Source organism: Epinephelus fuscoguttatus, linkage group LG23, assembly GCF_011397635.1.
Source record: "Epinephelus fuscoguttatus linkage group LG23, E.fuscoguttatus.final_Chr_v1".
Taxonomy (NCBI): domain Eukaryota; kingdom Metazoa; phylum Chordata; class Actinopteri; order Perciformes; family Serranidae; genus Epinephelus; species Epinephelus fuscoguttatus.
In genome coordinates this window covers 20,839,055-20,860,017 of record NC_064774.1, presented here as the reverse complement: position 1 = coordinate 20,860,017, position 20,963 = coordinate 20,839,055, and the positions used below count along the sequence as shown (strand labels likewise).

At 42.0% G+C, this 20,963-nt stretch overlaps 1 protein-coding gene across 1 annotated transcript in view; it reads right to left on the bottom strand.

Moving 5' to 3' along the window:
- The window catches only part of LOC125883863 (glucosidase 2 subunit beta-like), a 187,064-nt gene that overhangs the window by 108,018 nt on the left and 58,083 nt on the right, over positions 1 to 20,963 (bottom strand). Inside the window, exon 9 of the mRNA XM_049568472.1 lies at positions 16,518 to 16,604. Coding sequence (XP_049424429.1) covers positions 16,518 to 16,604 — 87 coding nt within the window. The remainder of the gene's footprint in view (positions 1 to 16,517; positions 16,605 to 20,963) is intronic.

Genomic DNA, 20,963 nt, shown 5'->3' with positions numbered 1-20,963 from the left:
CATCATCCCTCTCCTAATGCTGGTAAACAAAGGAGTCTTGTCATGCAGGTGTGTTACAAATAGAGTAAAAGATTCTTTTGACTGAGTGCCAACCAGTTTACCTTCTGTTAGTCTAATCCAAGTAACACACTTTATACTATCTTCTAATACCACAGTGCCAAATTACAAATGAATAAACACTACAAAATAAAAAGTTTGTGGAAAGAAATAAATCCTCTTACTATTCTTAATTTAAGTTCCCATCTGGACACTTTTTAGAGTATAAAAATACTCTGCTACAGTTCATTTTTTGGTTAAACATGGTTTCCCACATAAAAAGCAAAAAAAAAACAACCCTGAAAAGAGGCTGGAAGCAGATCTACTCTTTCCCCCTCACTGAGATATTGTGGATCTGGCCTCATGCCACACCAACCACTGCTGCTCAATGTAGGTTTCGCTTTTAATTTCCTCCAATGCAAGCGCTAAAGTATGGCTATAGATCTGGCTATGCGAGACAAGCGCTAGATTGACCGGTCAAAAGAAAAATAAAACAACAACAACAACAACAAAAACGTGTGCATCAAGTTTGCTAGCATTAGCATTAGAGGAAACATCAAAGAGATTTAGCCATAACTTCATGTTTGAGCCTCAGTGGTGTTAGCTTGTAAGCTAACTGGCAGTCGCTGAGACAGCATTAGTGGTTGTGAAACATACAACAATATCTGCTACAACGGAGTTTTGACAGATAGTGGAAGGAAACTCAGAAAAACAGCACATTCTACCATGTTTGCTTATAAAACTTTCACTATGCTAATGCTAATTCTGCTCTCTGTAGTAACAAGTCCAATTTGTGTTGGAGGTTTCAGGTTTCTTTGCCTGAATTGTGTTGAAGTCTGTTTCCCTGTCTACATGTATTTCCCTATTAGACAGCAGAGACATTGTTCCACTCAAACAACGCTGCAACTGCTCCTTTCTTTAACAGTCGGCGTCCTGTGTCAGATCCTGGCTCACGGACATCCTCTTTTTTGAAATGCCGGCTACGAACTCAGGTATATGGGCTATCTGTAAATTTCTCCCCACTGATAGCGACAATCCATTTTTGGCTGGTTTCCTTATCGGAGGGAGATGTACTTTGTTGTACTAACAAGAAGCTTGACAAAGACGCACACAGCAATGTTCAGCTGTAGTACTTCTATGAAATTTAAAGTTCTTGTTATGAGACATTGTCGCCGTTTGACAAAAATAAAAGCAGCCGATACAGCGGAACCATAGCCTGAAAGTGATGTGACTGTCAGACGTCAGCACCACTGTGTTCATGTAGCCTATTGGCTTTCGAATTTGTGACGTACCTAATCTAACATGCCTGGGGTTCGTTTAAGAGCATAGACATTAACCCCTTCAGTAGAGGAATGTGAAAACACCTCTGTAGACAAACTTTGTTCAGATACAAGTCAATATTAGTCAAGGTCGGACATTTTAGGAGACAAAACCCTAGCAGAAACACATTATTGAGTGGATCTTGAAGTGGTGGACACACTACAAAGTGACAATCGCTTATCCATGCTAAATAGGTGAGGTCGGAAGCGTGCTGATGTAGTGACTACCTGCAGGGCTATTTGGTGACATGCTGTAGCTGGCCAGGTAACCATGAACTTGCTAACTGGCCCAGTTTGTACTAGCTCTAGTCAGACACTGATCATGGTAATTCCACAGAAATGAATTGATATCACTGCAAGATGCTGCCATCTTAAGTGGGACCAGGCGTTCATGCATGCTCTCTTGCACTTAAAATACTTTTACAGTATGCACTACTAAACTATGCATGTCTTTTGGACTTGCATACAGACCAACAACATATGTAAAAAGATTGAAGAAAATGTCCAGGTCAAGCAGCAACCTCCAAGGCTGAAGTTGATGCTCCAGTGCCAAAACTACAGTTCCTCTAATGGCCACTTGAGGCTGGCTCCAAAAGTGAGTCAGCCCCAACAGATGGTCATGCTAAAATGCCCAACTTTACAACAGGAAAAAGTCAGTGCTGCCTAATGCAAAAAAAAAGGGTTTCAATACCTAATTTCCTTGCTCATGACAACTGTACAAGGGGTGAACTTTTTAAGACACATGTTTAAATGTTATTAAGGCTTACTTACTTCCGGCTCCACCCTGTCATCCAAACATGGTCACTTGGGCACCAAAACATCAAAGATAAATGCCAAGCTCAAGGCTTCAAAACCAAAGCCCACAAAAAAAATAGGGTGACGTCACGGTGGCTACATTTATCATTTTTACACAGTTCCTGGTGCTGGTATGTTTGATTTTTCTTACATTTTTGATGTGATATACAAAGTGCATTTTTTGGCTCACATTGGTTTTGGTTGGCTATAAAAGTAGAAGTATCCTCCTGACAACAGTCCATGCTTACGTAGCCAGGGTAGCCTCAACAAGATAAGTCTCTGGCATGTATTGTTGGACTGTGAGAGGCAGAAATAATGGAGGCATCACTTCAAGCTCAGTCCTCTTGGTCTACCTATCTTTTCATGTCCACATCATTCTCCAGTTCTTGTTTGTGTCTGAGAAGGAAATACTGGCAGTGTAAAGCCTTCAAGCGGCTACATACGCTGCTCCAAGAAATCAGCCGGCACATGAAAACAGAGGCTTGCTCTTGAAAACTGTCTGCCTTTGAAGGATCTTTATTCTCTGTTCCCCAGCTGCAGGAGATGTGTGTAACGACTTAGACATACAATGGGTGCACCGTGGGTATTTGTCCACAGAGAGCAGGGCCCACTAAATGAAAAGAGGGGCACACATACCCAGGAAGTGCCTAATTAATTGACAAGCAGATATTTCTGAGTTTATAATCATCAAACAGACTTCATTTTGTTCCCCCACCACCATCCTCGCCAACCCATCTTCCCAGGCGACTTACTTAAGAGACTTATCTTATAAATACAGCCCTAATCAAAATAAATGACTAAAAGCTCTAAGGGAGTTGAAGGCTATACACATTTACATCAGAGGAACTGATGCAATTTAAATAGCCGCCCGTGCACCGACTTAAGGTTCAAATCACAGAGAATCCTAACTTATGTAATACTTTCAGTTTTTTGTGTGTGTGTGTTCTTGCTCAGTTTGGCAGACCTATATTCATGACAGCCAAGTCGGAGAGACACGGCCTCCTTCTATGTGTGTGTTATGTTAATTCCCTCAGCAGCGTGCTCAGCTGGTGAGCGTGTCACATTTAACAGAATATTTTTAATATTTAATGTGTCACATGCTTTTTGTCTCTTTGAACCCAACATGTGTGTTCTCTACATTTGTGTACATCTCGGTGCTTTACTTCCTACATACTTCCTGCTCCCATTTTGCTATCCTCTTACAGAATGCAGTTGCGGCTTATTTTTGCAGCCAGTGTCTTAGAGGCTTCTTTATGGCCGGTCAGCGATGTCTAGCTAAGGTGAAGATGGATGGATCATCAAGTTTTCCATCAGCCAAAGTTTTGATGGATATGTTTCTGCCACAGAGCCCAATACAATAGATTGCACAGAGTGTGAAGCCATATCTCAGAGTGTATAAAAGTCCAACAGCTCTCCGATACTTTAAACAGAGGCTGCTACAGCAATTTAACACTCAGGCTTCAGCTGTACTAAAGTCAAATTTAGGCTTTATGTGGAGACTGCAGTGTTCACAGCCTGACTGGAACCTCTGCAGAGGTGCAGAGTTTAATGGTTAACGTGGCAGCAGAACAATGTTTGCTGAGCTCCCAGAGTCTCCTCAGCCTCGTGACACTGTTGCTAATGCAAACTGAACTTGACTGTGACATTTGTGGAAGCCTCTGCAGAGTTTAACTTTTGGACAGGAGCACAGAGTGGAGGGTCGATGTGGACCCCGCGTAGACCTTTTGCAGAGCTCCACACTCACTACACTGACAGGTTCTCATGTTTTGTCGGTGAGGTTTGTTTTTGTTTGTCCAGCCTTGTATGACCACTCCAGGATCGACTCATCAGCGTTTTCTTACCAGGAAAATAAAGTTACTTGGTTAAAGGAGCTATATGTAAGAAATCTAAAGCAAACAGTCGTAAAATCCTCCTAATATGTCACAGAGACTAAGGAAGAATGTTTATATAACGTACTGATCTCACCGACAACAATAGTACAGCCAGAATATTCGCATTTAAAAAAAAAAAAATTACGGCCTGCAAATCATGTTTATGTTTTGAATTTGTGTTTTGGCCTGTTGCGCTACCCACTGCTGTCCACCAGTCACGCAGTCAGTAGAGTCTCAGCATCAGTTACAGTTACGACTGAGCTACAATGGCTGACGGTGTGACTAAACCCAAACGACCTCGTTATGATTCCCAAAAAACGCCAAGACAAAACTTGAGGCAAAGCGAGGGTCTATATAGGAGATGCTTGTGAACGGTGGAGATGGTTGAAAGCGGAGAAGAATTTGAAATCAGATGTCGAAGTGGCTACTCTTCTCCTCGACAGGTAAGCTTTAGCCAAAGTTGGCTAACTAGCATCATAGCTAGCATCAATACTTTCAACTGTTACTCATTTTCGATCATACATTGTAGCCCATGTGCAGGTGGGTCATTGATCCGACTGATGTTTTTGAGAAACAAATGTTAGCAGCACGGCAAGCAGCATTAGCAGTGTCCCGGTACATAGCATTAGCAGCCAGCTCCTCCTCAGCTGTATCCCGGTAGCAGCGGCAGAGAAGCCGGACTTGCTCGAACGGCCTGCTGGAAAACCGAAGATCAAGGACGCGCCGACGCAGCCTTGCCACGGCAGCTGCCCGTGGGCAAACAAGTCACCCCCACACACGACTCGCGGCAGTATTTTGAATTTGAGTGCAGTAACCGTTTTGGCCACATTCTTACATACAGCGCCTTTAAGGGGTGAAAAAGACTACCTTCATTCTAAAGAGAAAAAAAAGTGCTTCAAGGTGTGGGAATGCATAACATAGTCTGCAGTGTCTCATGCCTTGTCTGCCCATCCTCCTCCCTAAGGGTGCATTCACACCTGCCCTGTTTGGTTCAGTTCAATCAAACTCAAGTTGTTTACCCCCATTATATATACTAAGTGTGGTTCATTTGGGCAGGTGTGAACACAGCAATCGCACTCGGGTGAGCACCAAACAACCGAACCGAGACCTTCTTGAAGAGGTGGTCTCAGTCCAATTACAAAATAACTACTAATTGTTTGGGTTAAACATGAGCATGTTACAGTCCTGGAGGATTATTAATGTGCACCTCCTCCTGTATTGCCTTAAAATGCCTAAAATGAACAATACAATTTTAATTGAGTGGCTTGTCTGGTCCAGAAAATAGACCCAGGTGTCACTCAACTTGCATGAGCAACAGGTTGGATCTATAATATTGCGGGCAAAAAAGTTGTGGGGAATATACTATTTAAAAAATGATCAGGTCCAATCAGATCTCAGAACAAATTTCCTGGATCCATCATTTTGGACTTGTGAAGACCTTTATTCTAAGGCCGAAGTTACACCAAAAATTAGCAGGGTGAAATTCCTTTTTCAGATCCTAGCAAAATAGGTGGTGTTAGAAGCTTAGTGACATGGTGACTACTTATGACCTCCATGTGAGACTCTCTGATTACCTCTGTTCTCTCCAAGATCAAGACCAAGAATTTTCATTTGGTCAACATTTGTGTGTCAAAGTTCATCAAAGTTGAACTCTTCATGAATTCACAGCACAAATCTTTGTCAGCTCAACAAGTGACACAAAGATCACAGCAAATCCATTGGAATAAACTGACATTGGTCCAAAATACTGCCGTTAAAATGCTGCTTTGATCACTCCCTATACCGAGGGACAACTGGACACGAACAAATCATGCAATTCAAACAATGTCAGAATGTGTTGACGCTCGCAAGATAGCAAGTAGATTTTAGCCAAACATTAAACAGTTTCTGTGCCAATACTTCCGTCATTTGCACAGAGCCAAAAAATATTTCAACCTCACATCACTGGTCACTCCTGCAATCTTTGCTACCCCACAATATTTTGGGAGTTATCTTGGGTCCCACACACTAACAAATGGAACCAAACTTTGCTCATTGTCACTGTAAAACTTAATGTGCCAGATAACGATATAACCTTGATTCCATCTTTGCTACTGACAGAAGTCATTTATTTTTAACGTATTCATGCAACCAAAAGAGGTCCCTTGTGGCAGTTTAAACAAAGTCCAATGCTGACACTACAGTATATGAACAAACCATACATCCATAAATTAATGCTAAAAAGTGCTTTGTTTTAGTAGCATGAACAATAAATCCTATTTTAAAGCATCACAGTAAAGGGGGTTTGTCAGTAATGCAAAATCTAGTTTTAGAGCACTTTGGAAATATGTATTAATATCAACAATTGGCTTATCAGTGTTTCCACTATAATACATGCCAAATGTCTAATATAAAAGACCAGTTATGCAGTATTTTAACATTTTATGGCAACGACATTCCAAGAACTAAAATTTGCAGTCTGTTTTCTTCCATCCCGTTTAAGTTGGCCATGTTTGAGGATCTGATGCTGGCAGCATTTAAGAGTAGATCAAGACAGCACAGACAGTGTGTGGTGGTGCGAGCGTGCATATGTGTGCCTGAGAGACGGCGTGTGTGCTCTGTGAGAGGTAAAATAATGACAGGCGAGGACGGATGGCTGGTGACGCTGTGACGAGAAGAGCGCCACATATTTTGGGCCTCAGGCTGGGCAGCTGTGAGAAACTTCTTCTCTCTTATCCCCTCTTCCACTGGTCCCCCCCTCCCTCCCTCCACTCCTCCCACTCCCCCCACCTCTGTGGCACTGTTTAAACAGAGGACAGAGACGCCCTGAGTGGTTTTTCCTTTTCCGATGCCATACATGGCTGCTGGCGCTTTCCTCTTCTGTATCTCCAGCTCGCAGCGAGGGGAGTGACGGAGTGAGTCATGGTGGTTTTAACAAGTGAATCTTTTGATTAATTTTAATGGCACTTCCTAACAAAATCTTCTTCCACCAGGAGAATATCTTCCTGTCTATTATTACATGTTATCATGTTTTACTTTTACACGAGTTGAGATTATGTTTGATACTGAAAAAAGATTACAATTGCAGCTGCACCTTTTGCTGTATGAGTCATGTCTTCTGGAAAACCATGTTTAGACTTAAAACAGTGCTGATGGAGTCAAAAGGCTACCTCTGATGAATGCTGCATTTTTCAAAGTCTGTGGGTATTTGAGTGTGTGTGTGTGTGTGTGTGTGTAAGTCGGAGAGAGAGATGTTGGTTCTTTAAGCAGCATACTTGACTTTGAAAACTACACTCAGCGGTAAATTCATGGACATATGGCAGATTTATGTGTGACTAAATTTGATGAAAACACACAATTTTATGAAAATGAGAGACACACACACACATGCACGAACACACAGCATCTTTTATACATCACTGGCACCCTCTGCTGCATCCTGGGACGCCAGTTCAGACAAGAGCGAGAGCCAATTAAAGTTCTTTAATCTCGAAAAATGACTGCACTTCTCTGTATGTATGTATGCGCATTGGACGGCTATCAGCAGCGAGGAAACCGGCAGCTTGCGTGTCGCCGTCGCACTTTCAGGTCATGCCAGTTGGCTTTCTCTGACGTGTGACAGCGGTGAGATCCAGACAGAGCAGGAACACGAAAGTAAAAGAGCAGAAGGGGAGAACATGGCAGCCGAGGACTACCACTCTTACATCAAACGGATATTGTCACAACAGAGCAACAGAGCCGCCCCTGTTAACTGTGACACCATTCAGCTGCTCGTCACACTGAGCAAGGCGAGGCAGAAACCTACTGTAAGTCAAGCAAGCACAGTGTTTATTAAATAAGAGAGCAGAGAGGAAAGGGGGGGTGGGGAGGGGGGTTGGGTGCAGCGGCAGTGGCGGCGGCAGCAAAGTGAGCATACTGTAGTGTTGTCAAACCTTCGTAAGTAGCATGGAAAGGCAGCATTTTCTCATCCCTCCATGAAATTGAATGTTGGGGAGGGAAATGAAGTGTGCCTTCAAATAACAGTAAAGGCAATCATCGGAGCTTGCACTTGAGCAATACGATATCGAGGGGTTGCCGCTGGAGTTTGACTAGCGCTGAAAGGAACAACAAAAGTGATTATTTAGTGGTATTATTTTATGGTTGATGCAGCATATTTCTATAATGTGCAGCTTGAGTGAAGAGGGAGGCTGAGGTCAGCTTTAAAGGTAAAAAGCAGATGGAATCATTCTGTATCATGAAAAAGGGAAGTGCTTTTCAAAGCCACTTGAAAGAATGACAACTCCTTTGCAAAGAGAACACTTCCCTTTTGATAATTCGATAATGCTCTCCTTAATGTAAGCATCAAAGTTGGCAAAAGAAGCACAGTTAAGTTTCTGTATGATCTCAAAAGCATGTAATCGAATCATTAAGTGCTATAATTGTTGCAGTCTGTGCAAAAGCAGATTTGAGCCCATATGTTGGCATTTTGCAACAGTATCAGATGGATCGGCAGAAGTTCTGTAGTCATACTAAAATTTAAAGAAACAGCTAAATGATTAGCGGCCAGACTCTCGCCCGAAAGAGCTGTTGTCTGTGACAGAAGGAAAACAGGAGGGGGAAAAAAAGAGTAGGAGTGTCACAGGAAGACCAAAAAGAAAGGCTGTCTCCTAGCGGACGCCGGCGTGTGGTCCTGTCAGTCGTCATCGCGTGCCACTCTCCCTGCTCGACACTGTGAAACTGAGGCAATGTACCCCATGAAATATTCACTAAAGTTGTCTTTGCTTAAAAAGGAGGGGGGGGAGAGCGAGCGGGAGGGAGAAAAATGTGCTGCGATAGATAGATGGAGAGTCCCCCAAATGCTCTTGATGTCAGGTTTGCTTAGGCTTCTTTTAAAGGGGGGGGCCACGGGGAGTCCAGCAGGGGGTCCATTAAATGTTCACACAAATGTACCCCTAACAGCGCACCAGTCTTCATAGCAAAAGCCCCCAATCCCCAAAAATACTCCACTAATTCTGTGCTCTCTATATATCCAAAGCATGTGTGTGCCACTTCTGCTGACACTGCTGCTTCTGGCTTTTCCAAAAGAAGTGTAAAGACAAGTCTTTATGTTTTATTGCTGATGCTTGAGGCGAATGTATATTGTCGAGCCACTATTGTAGTGCTGTTATTGTGGGTAAATTACAGCCAGTGAATGCAATGCTTTCAACCAGGATGCACTTTGACATTTGACATTTGAGGCCAAACTACTGTATATTTACTGCCATTCTAACCAATAATATCTATTAGCAAATACCAACTGATGCCAACTTTGAGCACAGAGGTAAAGTCTGACAATCTGTGATCTTTCAGTGCAAAGAATGAAAAATACAAGGCAGGGGTTATGTGATGTACAGGGACTGGGTGCGCTGCACAAATCCCTTTCATTATTTATTGTAACCAAGGCCATTTGGCAACCATTTGACGAGACAAAGAAGGCCAGGTGAACGTCATATTAAATGAAAGAAAAGTGAGTAACCAGTTCCCAATTAGGCTGTATGAGAGATGCACTGATTCATTAGTGATGTTTATTCTTGAAATGGAAAGCACTGTCATGGCCATTGCTTTTGTGACGACCTCTGTTGCCTGGGATGAGATGTGTAAGAAAGTGTGGAATCTCTGCAGCCACTGTGTGTCTGCGTGGAAAGGTCCTAATCAGTAACCGGTCTCTATGCAGCACATTTAACAATACACTCTTTTCCTGATCTGCTTTTTGGTTTAGGCATCTCGAGAAAATCAAAGAAGGTGTCACGTGTAAGTGAACCGAACATATGGCTGGAACATAATGAATGCAAGAGAGAGATGCTTGATCAGGCTGTGAAGAGCAAGAAACCAAGAGCTATGGAGACTCGAGTGCTTACGAGTGGTGCACGACCCCTTGAGAGTTTAAGTGTCATGCTGATGTTTAAGTGCCACATAGCAGCTGACACGTCTCCTACAGTAACACGGGCAAAGCTTAAGACTGCTTTATAAAAATGGCAAACTACTTTCACAGGCTGGTTTGTGGTTGCTTTGCATATTGTGATGAATAAATCAACTCCATCACACCAGCAAAAGCCGCCGACATAAAAAATTTACAGTACCCTAAATCGAATAAAACTCTTCAAGCAGAGATGATAAAATGTTGACAGAATAAAACTTTAAATGGACACAACAAATTAATGAAAAAGTAAAAACAGCATATTGAATTAGTATAGTTAAATGCGTGCCTTAAGCAGGATTTATACTTATATTTATACGTCAGTTCACCGCAGAGCCGACGCCATTGCGAGCATTTATACCTGTGATGGGATTTCTGTGAAGTGTTGTAACTTTAGTTGATTTAAAACATGGCTTAATAGAGACAATTTCAAACACAAGTACACAAATCAGCTTCACTATAACTCGCAGCATTCACAGACAAAACACTTGTCTTTAACTGGACACATTTTCCCCACAAATACAACATGCTAATGTTGTTAGCACAATCCTATGCCACTTTATATTGTATTACTTAGCATAGCGGCTAGCAGACTTTTCCTCTACTCATATGAAGCCAGGGACAACAGCAACATTTAACAAAGGTAACGTTACGAAATTCGGCTCCTCTACAGTTCACAGGGTTCACTGACAAAACAACTGTCTTTTACTAAATATGTTTTGCAAACAAATATAACATGCTAACGTTATTAGCACAAGCCTATGGCATTTTACATTGTATAAATTAGCCTAGCGACAGGTGGAAATTTCCCCTACTCATATGAAGCCAGGATGAATCACACACAAGACTTAAAATGCCAGTTTTGTGGAGGCTTTATTGTCTTCACAATTTATTGTTTATCTGTGAAATTAAAGTAAATAAATGCTTTGTGTCCACTGAGGGAAATTGTTTCAGCTTACAAAAATAGACAGGAGATCTATGTCGCCGCAACATGTAGTTACATTTCTGAGGAGAAGCATGTCAGGCTATGGCGTAGGCTCTACGTCGATGCAGAGCTTACAGTGTAAGTATGGCACTGATTCGATGCAAAAGTATAAATCCCACATTAGGCTGCATTCGCACCAAATCAGGCAAAACGCCAGTCCTTCAGTTCACTGGAATGTGAACAGCCTGCACGAAAAAGTTAAAACAGAATCAACTTTTGGAGAATGTCGCGCTGTGGTGGTCAATTGCGTCACCACGGTCTGACCAGAAGATGCAGGTCCCTGGAACAAGTTCAACAGTCTCTTTCTATCATTAAACACTATGGTGAATAAAAGAAATAAAGTATGTATTGACAGCTTGTGTGTACTATCCTACAAAGGAGAGCGCTCGCTTTGTTCGTGTGTGCATGTGTGGCAGTAAAGATACAACAGTTATGATAATCAAAAGGAATTCTACAAAAGCCAACATAAACAAACTTACTGAAGGACAAACACTCAGTGTCTGAGATGAGGAGATTGGCTTTCTACAGTTGATCTCAACTCTCCTCTCCCCACACAAAGGCCATTTAAGTGACACTCCCACACCACTGCACAACCCTGCGGCTGATCGTTGCAACACCTAATTTGGTGTGAATACAGCCTTATCATATCCTTTGTACTAGACCTGTAAGAACTGAGAGCGCTGATCAGCAGCCTGTCCTCGTCTAAAACATAAGAATGAGCATTCACAAATGAACATATGTACAGGTACAATGAGAGTTCCCCTCAAACAACCCAGCTTTTCAGCACCTTTCAGCACCCACTTGCTCTGTAGCCACGGCCATAAATACATAAAATACCCAGCAACAAAGGACTAAAACTCTGTATCTTTACAGCCCTTTCTGTTCAGTCAAAGACATCAAACACTTGTCATCTCGAGGTTGACAGAAAATGAACATCTGCCTCAGGGGTCATGTTTGGACACCTCTGTCAACTGAGACTTTCAATGCCTACTTGCTTGAAAAGTGACTGGATAATAGTTAAAGGTAAAGATTGGGCTGGATGAAAAGAGAACTCAGGGGCAAGAAACCTTTTTTATGTGGAGCTATTTCACGTCTTTTCTCTACGTTTTTGTGTTTCATAAATACTGTGTGGGTTTTAAATTGTTAGTTTTTGTCACAATTTAAAGGTCTAGTGCATAGGGTTTAGTTACATCTACTGGTGAGGCTGCAGACCGCAACCAAATTAAAGTTCTTCTGTGTGTAAGAGAGCTATGGTGGCCGACACAAAAACGCAAATGGCTCCTATGTAAAGCCAATGATTGGTATGTCCATTCAGGGCTACTGTAGAACAACATAGCGGACATATATAGATATAAAAGGCTCATCCTACGGTAACAAACAAACAACTAGTCTTAGTTTCGGGTGATTATTAACCAATGAGAATGTAGCTGTAAAAATTATATTCAATTTCTATCAAAATATCCCCAAAAATCTTTCACAATAGTCCTTTAACCAAAAGCAGACTCTTCTAGAGGTTTCTAAAACAGCGATGCAAGCATTTTGGATGATTTATCATTTTATTTTTAAGACTTTCTTGACTTTCTTCAGCTAGCACTAATAGCATCTACCTGGACCAGAAAATGTATTGCTCCTTTAATAATTCCAAAATGGTAAAGGTATTTCTTAAAACGTGTCAATTTTGGTGATATTTCTAATACGGGCATCAAAATTCAGCCCAGCGTAGCTTCTGCTAACAATGATAGTGCAAATGAAATCATTCCATTTTCAAGTCCATATGTATTTCAGTTGTGTTTTTATAAGAAGACGGGGGACAGGAGTTTGCCTTATAATTCACATTCTATGATGGAGCAACACTAAGATAAGCCAGGCGGATGGTGAAATCTAATCTGAACCCCAATGTTTTTTGTCTATGGAAATGACTAGCTTCTTATCGGCAGAGTGGGTTATTTGAGCAGATCCTCGCTGTGGCTTAGCGAAGGGACTCAATCACTGCTGCCCAGCGATAGGCCTCACTTTCGTCCTCTCCCTCTCTCATCTTTTTATCTGGAGAAGCGGAAATGAAAGGATGGTATCTCGTGCTCTCCGCGTCCTCAGTTCAGGAGACGGAGAGAGGCACGGACATTTTCTTTTAGGCCTTAGCTGTCAGATGAAAACGTGGTATAGAAACCTGTGCTCAGAATGAAATATGTCGGCAGTTTAGAGACTCTAAATTAACACGGACTCGAGAAAGGAAGGTATTATGAGGCTATTTGTGTTGTGGCTGTCAAGGTAGAATAGAACCATGAGATAAATCTAATCACACTGTGGTAACTAGAAGAACATCATTGCGTTAAATTGCCAGCGGCTGCATTTACAACTCTGGAGTAATCAAGCTTGTGCACATTTCGGTTACAGGAATACAATTTTTCCTCATTTTGTGCTTATCATCTAGATTTCCTCTTGTCTCTATATTGTTTCCTGGAGGTTATAGCACATAGTCAGTGAGGACACCAATGCTTTACTTTCCTATGTGCATCTAGCCATTGTCAGGAAGTTGTTTTGTAACAGCCAGTGGAGAGGCTTTCGGTATGGATCAAAGCAAAATGACACAAAGAGGGAAAGGGTTGAGACGATTTGAATCTGCTATAGGTGGATGAAGGAAGGAATCAATGTGAGATAAGGGCTCGGTCACAAAGCATTTATATAGTCAATTAACAGAATTGCTACAATCATCGGATCCACTATCAGAAGCAAAGAAGATTTGCACGGTAACTTTGAACTTCGGCATTCACATTCTTACCGTTTTCCCTTCTGCAAGCTGTCTTTACAGCCATTTGAGGGAATGCATGGAGGTTAACTGGAGAGGCCTATTATATTAGCTGTGTCAAGCTGGAATTATGCTTCTGCAAAGTCAAACATAAATGTTTTCTTGAATGTTTACGAACGACACCCCTGCACATTGGATGTTCCAACATTCACAAGACCCACAAGAAATAACAACTAAATGTCACTAAGGTTCTAGCTCCACCTTTTATATATGGAAGAGTCAATTGGTCAATGGTTGTATGCCCTGTTACAGTTTATATCCACATCTGTACAGACTAATATGTTGCCATCACATCAGACAACGCTTCAAATATGTATGTTCCTGCAAAGAAGCCACATGTTTTAAAACATAGATGCTTCACAAACATGTTCAGCCAGGCAGCACAGAAGATCCATACAATCAGCACTAGAGCTGGGTCGGTATGAGAAAAAAAAACAAAAAAAAAAAAAAACGGTCAGGTTTTTGTGAAAAAAACGCATCAAGTCGTTAATGCCGGATTTTCGCCACTTGGCGGCACAATTGACTCATTTAAAATAAAAAACGACCATAGGACAGCAGAGTGACAGTAACACGTTGTTTCTTTTATTACTTACAAATAAATAGGTTTAGTTTACTCAATCAGTGCAAACAAGGGTTGCCTCCTGCGTCTGGCGCAAAGCCAAAGTGTTGCCATATTGGCGCATTCTTTGATTATCGACTCCCCATCACTGTTAAACAAACTCCAGGCTACAGTAGAGGCCTCAGCGTATGCGCACTCGCACTGCCTAGCTCAGTCCCCGCCCCACCCCCACCGCCCTCTCTCTCCTGCTCGCTGTGCACTTGGTGAAGAGGCAGACACAGGTGCTCACAGACTCGGGCGTACTATAAGCAGAGTGGACTCCGCGAGGAATGTCCGCAGTCATTCGGGCTTCCATAGTCGAGCGCACTTCTGCGTAGTAGTTTCCTGTAAAAATGTCCGTGAAAAATCCCTGCAATGTGAGAAATACATGCCAGAGTAGTCTTTTGTGTGACACTGGTGTGCGGAGCGGAGTACGCGCGGTCGTAAAATCGGAGCTTTGCACGCACAGGGCTTGTGGACGTCCACTTTTAGTCCGGGCGGACAAAAAAAAACCCAGTCCAACATGGAGCACCGAACCGAATTGGTATTACCAAGAACCAACCCAACCCTAATCAGCACAGTTTCAAGGTGGACACTTAAGATAAGTGTCAGTTATTCAGTATCTGACCAAATGTCTCCCCTTCTGTTCCTTAGTTATGATGCTAAGTAATGGCCAGAAAAGTGCTTTTGCAGAACATTATGATGTCAAAGTAACCTTTGAACTGTGGAGTATATAATGCCATCACTTCATTGTTTTATCCTATGAGACATCTGCTGTCATAACTAACGTATGAACTCTGGCCAAAAGCATGTTTTGTCAGGTCACAGTGACTTTTGACCATGAAATTCTTATCAGTTCATCATTGAATCAAAGTGGATGTTTGTGCCAAATTTGAAGGAAGGAACTACCTCAGGGTGTTCCTGAGATATTGCGATTACAAACAGTAGGGCTGACGCGCTAACTGCAGTAATGCATACTATCAACGTCACCATCAGTATCAACAAGCCAGCTGAAGGAGATGGCGAGCAACTGCCACAACCAATATACTCATGTTGTTTCCTTTCTTTCATGGGAAAGCACCGTGTGTACTCTATGCTACAAACTCAAGCAGCATAACAAGGCGCTGAGAGACAATTTTGCGCCGAGCATTGCATGTTTAACATCTATCTGGTTGATAAATAATAATAAACTTTATTTATATAAAACCTTTCCAACAAGAAATGCAGCACAAACTGCTTTACAACAAGGGTAGTAAAATCAGGAAAAAAAATTTCCTTTTTATACATGGAGGAGGACCTTAACATCAGTTCTAAATGTAACAGGAAGCCAGTGCAGAGCAGCTGAAACTGGCCTGATGTGCTCTCTTCTCTTGGTTCTGGGTACTAGCCAAGCTGCAGAGTTTTGAATGAGCTGAAGTCTCTCAGTGGTGTTTTTCTGGGAGCCCAGTAAAAAATGCATTTCAGTAGTCGAGGTGGCTTGAAATAAAGGCCTGAATCAATTGCTCGGCATCTTTTTCCATTTAGAAATGGTTGGACCATGTTCAACCTTAGGTAAAGCTCTGCAGCCACTCGTCACTGTCACTTTTTACCCTGCTGTCCGATCACAGTGGAGGAGGGGTGGGGCAAATACCACAAAGACCAACCATCACACTGTTGAACAACAACAATAGTCGTCTCTCACTAAGTACTTCAGCCTTCCCTTCTTTCAGAGCAAGTATTCTACCTTGTGCCAAAATTTTTCCTTTTGTGGATATTCTGTATCATAGCAACCAAACGCAACTGAAGTGTATTATTGTTCTTTTTGGTTCGGCATTTAAAATTAACAAGTATTTAATTTGGTTTAAAACTGTGTCTTTGTCATTTAAACAGTAACAATGTGCCTGATTATAGACTAAAAATTTTACTAAGCCATAAAGTCAGGATAAATGAAGTAATGTGCAAAAAAAAATGGTGGCAATACAACACATCATGCTGTTGAGCCACCCTTAATTAACACAGGGGGAAGAATTCCTTCACTGCGACAGCCCTAACAGACTGACAACGAATGCACATACAGATGTACGGACATAAGAACGGACGAGTGGACAGCCCGAAAACATAATGCCTCCAGCCACGGCTATCGCCAGTGCTGACACACAAAAACAAAGAGAAAGAGAAGTGGGTGGTGGAAGAATGAAGAATGATGCCGCTCACCTTGACACTGTCTCCTTTTGTCAGGATGTCCCAGAGTGTGTGTTGAAACTTGGTGAGATCCACCTGATAGCCGCCTCCCAACAAAGCCTGAGGGGTAAGAGTCATTTTTTAGTCCAAGTATGATAAACACTGTAACTGGGCAGTTGAGGTCAAATTGCAAACAAACACATTCAGTGTGCAAACACAGTATATTAATCAAACATAGAGCTTCTGTATCTTTACAAGCACTTAACATATAAGGCTTTCTCTTCTCTTGTAAATTCTTAATGCAACCTAATACACAACCTGCGCCACAAGCGCACACATCTCCTCAAAAGCGCGTATACTTTCTGACGCATATCTTGAGATGCACACAAGCTCGCAATCTCACATCTATCACAGAGTGCCTGCTGGCCCCACAGGTATGGGCTTATAAAAAGTGCATTACATAACTGATAATAAACTGCATATCATCCATCTCCCATTCAGCTCACCTCCCATTAATCCCTGCTGCCATATCTGCTTATCTATTCAAGTCACTCTCTCATTAAATCAGCTTTTACAGCCAAACGGAAGAAGTTTACTGCTTATAGAAGTCAAATACCATTAATCACAGGGTAGGGTGTAGTTATACAGATATACTGCATGTTTTAATTCACTGGAGGACAAACACGTCGTTCCTCCTATCTGAATAAACCTCTGCTGAAAAAAAAGAAAAGGGTGGAAAAAATTGACAAGCGAATTAATCTGCTGCCTTTTGCCAGCTGAAATGGAAGTCAGTGAGGCGGTGCATACTAGTGGATGCCCATCAGTCACAGGACCTTGTGCAAGGCCTGAAAAAGCCGAAATGTGATGCTGCTGCGCATTGGGAGGTAAAGGATGGGGGCGGAGGGGTGGAAGGTGGTGCAGCTTTCAGTGTTTATTCATCTGAAACAGTGTCCCCTGGAAGCCATTTGGCAGCGATGTATCACAGCAGGCACTGACCTTTAGATACTATGCACAATTAAGCTAAGCTAATAAACACGACTGTGGATCTGGACATTTGGACTGGCAGGCAGGTGCTGTGAATCACCTTGGACGTGAGCGGCGGAAAAGTTCTTTTGTGCTTAGATGGTCTTTCCGAAGCCAAATCAAAATGTGTTTGTTTGAAATTTGCTGTGTGCACAGGGAGGAAATGAGCTGAATGCGGCTGAAGTTCACTGTTTGTTATGCAGCATTCGGTCTTTATCTTTTGTTACTGGGGACACGCTCTTTGCATCTTGATTTCAACCTTATGAACAAAAGTTTGGTAGGACAGAATCTATAGTGGAACTGAAACAATGAGTCTATGAATCCATTAGTCAATCGACAGATAATTTATGTGCAACAATTTTGGTTATGAATTCCTCATTCAAGTCATTTAACAAGGAAAAATGTCAAATATTTTCTGGTGCTAGTTTTTCATTTGTAAGGGTTTTCTATTTATCTCATTGTCAGATTATTTCAAATTGAAGATCTTTGAGTTTTGGACTGTAAGTCGTCTAAAACGGAGACATTTATAGACGTCACAGTTTCAGAACTTGTGATTACAATTACTTGAAATAAATGATAGAGTAATCGATAATGAAAATATTACTTAGTATCAGCTAGGCCTGTCACAACAAACACCTTTGTTGATTGATATTTTGTTCTACAAATGATTGCAATAGGGCGGCACGGTGGTGTGGTGGTTAGCACTCTCGCCTCACAGCAAGAGGGTTGCCGGTTCGATCCCAGGCGTGGGAGCCCTTCTGTGGGTTCTCTCCGGGCACTCCGGCTTCCTCCCACAGTCCAAAGACATGCAGATTGGGGACTAGGTTAATTGATAACTCTAAATTGTAGGTAGGTGTTAGTGTGAGCGTGAATGGTTGTTTGTCTCTATGTGTCAGCCCTGCGATAGTCTGGCGACTTGTCCAGGGTGTACCCTGCCTCTCGCCCGATGTCAGCTGGGATAGGCTCCAGCCCCCCCGCGACCCTCAAGAGGATGAAGCGGTTAGAAGATGAATGAATGAATGAATGAATGATTGCAATAAAAGACATATAATGATAATATAACAGCACAATAATGCAAGTACATCCTTTCAAAGAACAATGAACTTTAATTCTTAAGACTATTCAGACATTGAAATTGGGATTTAAAAAAAACATTTAACACACTTTTAAAGAAAAGTAATTAACACCTGTTAACTTAAAGGAGCTATATGTAAGAAATCTAAAGCAAATAGTCGTAAAATCCTCCTAATATGTCACAGAGACTAAGGAATAATGTTCATATAACATACTGATCTCACCGACAACAATAGTACAGCCAGAATATTCGCAAAAAAAAATTTACGGTCCGCAAATCATGTTTATGTTTTGAATTTGTGTTTTGGCCTGTTGCACCACCCACCACCGTCTACCAGTCACACAGTCAGTAGAGCCTCAGCATCAGTTACAGTTACGACTGAGCTACAGCAGCACGGCAAGCAGCATTAGCAGTGTCCCAGTACATAGCATTAGCAGTCTCCTCAGCTGTATCCCGGCAGCAGCGTTAGTGGCAGAGAAGCCGGACTTGCTCGAATGGTCCGCTGGAAAACCGAAGATCAAGGACACAGCGACGCGGCCCTGCCACAGCAGCCGCCCGTGGGCAAACAAATCAGTCTCCAGCGTGCCGCTGTCCAGCAACCTCGAAATCTGTAGGGGAGGAGGGGCGGACACGACTCGTGGCAGTATTTTGAATTTGAGTGCAGTAACCATTTTGGCCACAGTCTTACATACAGCGCCTTTAAACAAGAACGTATATGTAAAAAATTCTAGTACCTTTGTAGGAGTAGCCCAAAACTACTCAGTTTAAGATTTAACACAAAATTTGGTCCACAAAACCAAAACCAAATGATGCCTCTTGTGACTAACAGACAAGTTTAGCGAACCTCCAAAAATTGCAACCTCAGTAATTAACCTCCATAATCCAGCTGTTGTGCCGTCATAGATGGACAGCCTGGGAGTTGGGCGGTTTGCTGGTGGACTTACAGAATTGAGGACGAAGTTGTTTTAAGGGTAAAATGACAAACAACTGACTTTTTGACTAACTTTCAGGGGTTGGCTAGTTAATGACTATCAGAACTGTGCCTGTTTTTATACTTGGTCTTTTTCAGCCTTCTAAATTGACTCAGACTGGTGACTTAGCATTTTCTGCGCATATGTGAACACTCCAAGAGAACTCAGACCGCTCTGAAGCGAACCCTACAAGTTCGGTTCACTTCAAGTCCACACTTAACCTGTGCCCTCCTAACACAAAGCATTCCAGGTTTGGTTTGCTCTTTGCCATTGTATTTAGCCCTCTAAATCACATGCTATTGCACTGGAACACTTGAAAAACAGACCAAACCATGTCTGGCTGTAACACTTGCAAGGACGCAGGGAAAGGAGTAGTTTGGTCCACTGAACATACTGCACGTCTCCAGATGTGGAATGTAGAGTACATCAAACAGATACAGTCTACAGCACACAGAAATGCTAAGGTTTTCCTCCATTTTTAAGTTCATCTGAAAGCGAGGGGCTTCATAACAGCACTGCAGTACCACGTCCAAGTGAGCACAAAACTATGTCATCATATATTATATATAGGCTATAGTTTGAACAGAAAGAGGGCTGAGCCTCATCAGAGCTGAAGTTGACCAGAAAGAGAACTAAGTCCTTTTTCTGTTGGTCCACTTTTTGGTGCACTTTAAAAGGACTGAGTTCAGTTTGTTTAAAAAGGACTATATGTGAAAACACTACTGGTGTCGTCTTTAATTTTCATCGTACTCATACAAAGGGAGAATTTCTGCACCCACGTTTTAAAATGGCCAGGGAAACACTGCTGTTTATTCCGGCATCACATTGGCTAACATGTTGGCGACATTCTAATGTAAACAAACACACATATAAACAAAAGCAGCAATATTAAGGTCAGCAAAATGATCAAGGTCATGTCCATATATATCGTGTCATAAGTCGATAACATATTTATTGTGACAGGCCTAGTATCAGGCCAACTGTTGTTTGTCAGATTCTGCTCAGTTACTTCAAGCATCAGACTCATAGCTGCAGACAGCTTCATATTTCTAAGTGTTTTACACCGATAAAAATAACCATCTTTGCTTGGTTGGCCAACAAGGACGACTGGAGAACTAAAGTGAACCTTTTTCACTCCCACAGAGTCCAGCTGTAATGAGCCTCAACCTTGTCCATGTTAATTTATTGAAATATAGAAACAAAACAAGCTCCGGCTAACAAGGTAACAAAGTGAACAGACCAAAATGCGTCAACTGAGGGTGAAGATAAAAAAAAAATGACGTGAAAAGCCTTTTCAAAACTGTCAGATCCTCACTAGAACTGCATCTTTAAGAGATGTTATGTAAATGTGGTCTTGTGGGTAAATTGCACATTAAGCATCTATCACTTTTATGTAGCAGCACAGTTAGT